At 51.3% G+C, this 5,552-nt stretch overlaps 1 protein-coding gene across 1 annotated transcript; it reads right to left on the bottom strand.

Moving 5' to 3' along the window:
• SPATA31G1 (SPATA31 subfamily G member 1) lies at positions 1–4,064 on the bottom strand. The gene is made up of 3 exons (XM_061132534.1): positions 3,834–4,064; positions 2,784–3,447; positions 1–2,336 (listed from the first exon to the last, which is right to left on the bottom strand). Exons 1-3 carry the CDS (start codon positions 4,062–4,064, stop codon positions 1–3), a joined length of 3,231 nt encoding a protein of 1,076 aa, XP_060988517.1.
• Positions 4,065–5,552: the final 1,488 nt, after the last annotated feature.

Raw genomic sequence — 5,552 nt, 5'->3', positions numbered from 1 at the left:
TCATTTCTTGGGATACTTGTATTGGATGCCAGTGCTACCAGGCTTTCCTCTCCTGATGGATTTGGTGGGCATGGGTTCATGGGTACCCAGAAACTTGGCTAATATCCATTGAAGACTGCTGGTAAGGGGAGCGGGGGGTGAGGAGGAAAGATGCTTCCGTGCCCAAGGGCAGGGCTTACAGTGCCTAGGGGCCAGAATGTCAGGAGTTCCCAGCCTTGCCCCTCTCTGACCTTGGGAACTTACATACTTGGAGTGAGGCTGGGGGGAGGAAGCAGTGCGTGGAGAGCACTGGTCGCTGTGCTGAGATCTTCGTGAACGTCTGCTGACAGGGTTCTCTGCTAATCTGGCCTGAGCTGGGTGGCTTTCCCCTGTAACTGTGGATGACCCCAAGCTTGCATCTGCTTCTCCATGGTCTCCCTCTTGGGGGTTCCTGGGGCTGGCTCGCTTTTTGGCTGAAGACAGAGCTGAAGCTTGGTCTTGTCTCTTGCCTGAGGCTGCAGCCGCAGGGTTCGCGGGCTCTTCCTGGCCCCGGCAGTTCTCACCAGACTCCACGTGAACACATGACTCTTGGGGTGAGATCTGGTACACCGTCTTTGCTTGCTTTCTTTGCTCTTTCTGAGGCCCTTGTTCTGGCCTGCCAGACTTTTGTATCTGAGGTTGGAAAGAGAAGGGGGGGTGATAACAGTAGGGGACCTGGACAGGCTGAGTTACTGTGCTCTGAGCTTTGGGGGTATGACAGCTTGAAGAGTGGGGCCAAGGACTTGGGGGATGAGTCTGCTGTGGTGGGCAAGAAGAGAGTTTCCGGGTGGCTTGAGTTGCGGAGCTCAGGGTAAAGGATCTGCTGAATGGCTGACTTGCAGATCTGGAAGCAGGGATCTGCTGTAGTTTGTCCAGCCTGAGTTCCAACTCCTTACTCCAGCGCCAGGCCTGGATCCCGGGGTAGGTGGGCACCTTTGGGATAGCCTCACCCTGGGAAGATGGAGTCTCTGCGTTAGCCCCTGTTAACAGCCCTCCCTTGGGTAGGCCAGGTTGGTTGGACTCAATCTTCAGAGCTTGAGCTTGGGCGGGAGGCCAGGGTATTGGCTGTAGGGGATCCACTGCTGGAGGATTGGGGTCCCGGGGGTTCCCTCTGAGGTGTTGCATATTCCTCCTCACAAACTCAAGGTCAATGTGTGGATCTGGTAGAAGAGCAGAGAACCTGGGAGTTAAGGCTGGGAGTTCAGTGGTCCTGCAGTTCTCTGTATGTTTCACTGTTTCCCCCCCAGGCTTATCGTCACGTTTGTCTCCAATAGGCTCACTCGTGTGAGAGTTTGGGAGTGGGCTGGGGCCCCACACTGGGGACGCAGGAACCCAGCAGATTTCTTTCTGCTCCACGTCCCTGTGAATAGGCTCAGAGTCAGGCTGGATTCCCAGGGAGTTGGTTCCATGTGGGTCTTGGGGTAAGCTGCTGCCTGGGAGCTCCGAGATCCGGGAGTCCTTTCTCCCTCCAAGATCCCCACATCTAGCTTCAGATTCAAACAGGACCCCCATAGGGCTAGCTCTGAGGGAATCCAGTACAAGAACTGGGGGTGTGCTGAAGGCCAGAGATGGGGATTCAGAAGCCCAGGAATTCCTGGAGTGATTGGTGTCCTTCCATGCAGTTTCTGACCCAGCGAGGCCTCCCATAGGACTGATTCTGTGGTGTTCTAGAACAGGAGCTACAGATAGGCTGTGGCCAGGGGCTGGGGACTCTGAAGTCCAGAGGTTGTCTCTCTGCCTCATGGCCCCCCTCAAGGCATTGGAGTCAGACAAGACTGCCTGCACACCTGTGCCTACGGACTCCAGAGAAGCTGAGGGGAAGCTGGGAGGTGAAACTGGTTCTGTGGAGACCCAAAGATTTTCTTTACTCTCCATGCCCTTCCTCGGAGTCTCAGATTCTGATGGAACACAAGCAGATCTTGTTCCATGGAGTCCTGGGTCGAGGTCAAAGGCTGGAGGCTCAGAGGCCCGAGGTTTTGTTGAATTTTCTTTGTATCTCCACTGGGGCTCATATCCAGATGACTCTCCCAGGAGTCTGCCTCCCAGGAGTTCTGGCAGGGGGTGTGGGGGAGGGCAGAGGGCTGACATTGGAGACCCAGAGGCCATAGGGCTCGCTCTGTGTCCTGAGGATCCCCAGAAATCCTTGGTTGCAGAAGGTCCTCCTTCAGGACTGACTTCCTGGGCTTCTGACAGCGAGTCTGGGGGCTGGCAGGGGCCTGGCATTGGAGGCTGAAAGGCTTGAGCACTCTCTTTAGGTCCTGTGGTTCCCCATTGAGTCTCATCTGCAGGTGGAACTCCCAGGATGCTAGTTCCTTGAGGCTCTATCAAGGGGACTACATATTGGCAAGGGACCAAGATTGCAGGCTCAGGGATCTGAGGCTTCTCTCTTTGCCTCATGGTTTCCCAGAGGGCCTCAGATCCAGAAGGGCCTCCAAGAGGGCTGACTCCCTGGCATTCTGGCAGAAAACCTTGGGTTAGGCTGGTAGCTGGCATTGCTGGCTCAGGGATTTTGGGGTCCTCCTTTTGCCCCGTGGTCTGCCATGGGGCCTCAGACCTAGTTAGGGCTCCCAGAAGACTAGAGGGATTCTCTGCTAGGGAGGCAGAGAGTGAGTCTGGAAAGTGTTGGAGGCTAGGATTCCGTGGTACCTTCCACCAGACCTCAGATGAATAGAAGAGCTTGGAGGGTCTGGTTCTTTGAAAGTTAGACTGTTGATGCAGAACTTGATCCCCAGAGACCCAAGGGATCTCCCTCTGCCGTGTAAGCCACTGTGTATTTGCCTCAGTGCCAGATAGGACTCTTGTATGGTCCATGGGAAAGGGGTTAAGATGAAGGGGAAGTGATGGGACAGGAGGGGAAGATGGAGAGGGAAGTTGCTCAGGATCAGAGGCCATCCTTTCCAGATCCTCTGTAGTATGGGCTTCCTGGGTGGTAAGCGGGGTTGGGAAGCAATACTGGGGAAGCAGCAATACTGGGGATCTAGGCAGGAAGGCAAGCTTGTTAAAGACGACAGAGGGACTAACAGATAGCTTCAAGGGAGAGAGGCCACCTGTGCTCAGGAAGATGGCCTCCAAGGACTCACTGTGCAGAGAGGGCAGACCCCAGAAGAACTGGCTTTTTCTCTCCTGTGGGCGGCTCCCTGATGCTGTCGTGTGCCTCACAGGCAGGTTGGTCAAGATCTGAAAGGTGGGGAAGGATCTGGGAGGGTTTGGGGTCTGTGTGAGTCCTTGCTCTAGTGTACCTGTGGCCTTGTGGAGGCCTTCAGAATTACAGGATGGCTGGGATGGGGCTGTAGTGACTTGCTCTCCAATAGGAGCTCCTTTAGGAAGAGAACATGTCTTCAGTGGATCCAGAAATGCCTCCTCTTCCTCCTCTGACTTCTGCTTCCACAGGCGATCAAGGAAAGCCACACGGTACAGAAGTGGTAGGCCCTGGGGAGGGGAGGAAGATACAGTCAGGCGTGAACCCTTTCCGGAGACACAGAGAGTATCACGAAGCCCTCAGTCTCTGGTCTGCACCCAGAGTGGACAGTCACTCACTGGGGCCCTCGTCTGGGGACAAAAGTCCCTTACCCATCTGGTGTTAATGGCCATTACCCAGCCACATTTGGAGACCAGCATTCCCTTACATAACTCAACATCTAGGGTCAGTGCGCATTTACCCGGCTTCAAATGTCGTGTTAATGGTAAAACTCACCCGACCTCAGCCTTAAGGCTTATGTGGTCACCTCTTTGGGCCCACACTGATGTCAATGACTCCTCCCCTGAACTCACATGTGGTGAATCGTTGAACCCGGCTGCACTGCTGGGCCACTCACCTTGACTTTCATCTTGTCCCCAGCGTACCAGGGCTGAAGCTGCCGCCATCTCCCAAGCTGCCACCACCTCTGGATCTGCCAAACCATGAACAAAAACAGTGTTAGCAGGTTTCCTGGACTCTGGAGGCAGCTGCTGCCACAGTGTCGGCAGGCTAGGGCATAGGTCAGCTGGTTCCAGAGAAGCCCCACGACCCCCTCAGAGCCACGCAGGTCCTCTGGCAGCCATTCCATTTTCCTCAGCCTAGTGGCAGTTTACCCTGAGGTCATCACTGCATCACAGAACAAAGAACTCCCATCCCCCCACATACCTAACAGCAGTCTGTCTGAATTTAGGGCCAAAAAATTGCCCCTACCAGACAACTCATACTTCATTCAGTGAAACCTGAGTGGTCCCCTTTTGTCTTGATTCCTAAGATGAGAATTACCTTCAGGCATTGAGGTTGAGGACATGGATTCTAGCATCAAGCTGCCTTATTCAAATCCTAGCTCTGCCGCTTCTTGCCTGTGAAGTCTCAAAAGACTCACTCTTTCAGTGCCTCAATTCTCTGACCTGTAAAATGGGGATAATATTATTACTTAGCACATAGAGTTGTTTTGAAGGTTAAATGAAAACATCTATATGCTTAGAGTAGTACACAGTATATGCTGTGTTAAAATTTTCTTTTGTTGCCATAAATGATCAATAACCAACCTAAAGTAAGATTAGAATAGAGAATTTGAGTCAAGCTGAAGACTGTAACCCAGGAGACAGCCTCTCATAGCTCTGAGGAACTACTCTCAAGAAACCTGGTTTCCAGCACAGCTTTACATTTTTTCAGAATAAAGGACATCAAACATAACAGGGGTACATTTCTTCCATGTTTCAAAAAAGATTAGCTGGTACACAGCAAGTCAGTATGGCCTTGGTACCTGGGAAGGGAGCCTTATCGTCAAAGAAGTACTGGCCATTGGCCTCCCACGAAGGAAGGCATTTATCTCTAACTTCAAAACAGATATTCTTTACTTCTGGACAATGCACCCTTTTCTTCAATGGTTAAATCAGATGTACAATGTGTGTTTGATAGACTACAAGACAGGCTTGTAGCTAGTATAAAGTTCAAGTCAAATCATTTATAAGCCAGAATGACTTCCCCATACCTCAATATGTGAAAATTTCTTCCTTCACTTTTATTTTTAAAAAATTTTATTTATTTATTTTTGGCTGTGCGCAGGCCTTCTCTAGTGCGGTGAGTGGGCTTCTCATTGCCGTGGCTTTTCTTGTTGTGGAGCACAGGCTTTAGGGTGCACGGGCATCAGTAGCTGTGGCACACGGGCTTAGTTGCCCTGCAGCATGTGGAATTTTCCCAGACCAGGGATCAAAGCTGTGTCCCCTACATTGGCAAGTAGATTCTTAACTACTGGACAACCAGAGAAGTCCTTTTCGTCACTTTTAAAGTTACTAATTATTAATATAAGCCTCATCCCATCTTTAATAGGTGGAGTCTGTTTCCTCTTTTATATCTCATGTCTTTAGGTTGCCTGAGATCTTTTTTGCAAGCATTCATGTTAAGGATGACAGTAAATCAAATGTGCTTGATCTTTTTTTTTTTGTTGTTCCTCTTTCTCCTAAAACCACCACTCTGTCCCATTTCAACTCCTCTTTTTTGGATCAAACTTCAATATCTGCCTTTGCAATACAATTCAGAGCCTCTCTTCTCACCCTATCCCATCAGCTGCCAG

The sequence above is a fragment of the Dama dama genome, chromosome 29 (assembly GCF_033118175.1).
Source record: "Dama dama isolate Ldn47 chromosome 29, ASM3311817v1, whole genome shotgun sequence".
Taxonomy (NCBI): Eukaryota; Metazoa; Chordata; class Mammalia; order Artiodactyla; family Cervidae; genus Dama; species Dama dama.
This window is presented reverse-complemented; position numbering and strand designations above follow the sequence as displayed.

What these genes read in the sequence shown, in the direction of transcription:
- SPATA31G1 (XM_061132534.1), bottom strand. Translation starts at nt 4,064, where the DNA reads ATGGAATGGCTGCCAGAGGACCTGCGTGGCTCTGAGGGGGTCGTGGGG. An exon ending in GGGACAAGATGAAAGTCAAG is followed by an intron (nt 3,448 to 3,833) that starts GTGAGTGGCCCA and finishes TCCCCTCCCCAG; the next exon opens with GGCCTACCACTTCTGTACCG. An exon ending in CACTGAGGCAAATACACAGT is followed by an intron (nt 2,337 to 2,783) that starts GGCTTACACGGC and finishes CCTTGATAGAGC; the next exon opens with CTCAAGGAACTAGCATCCTG.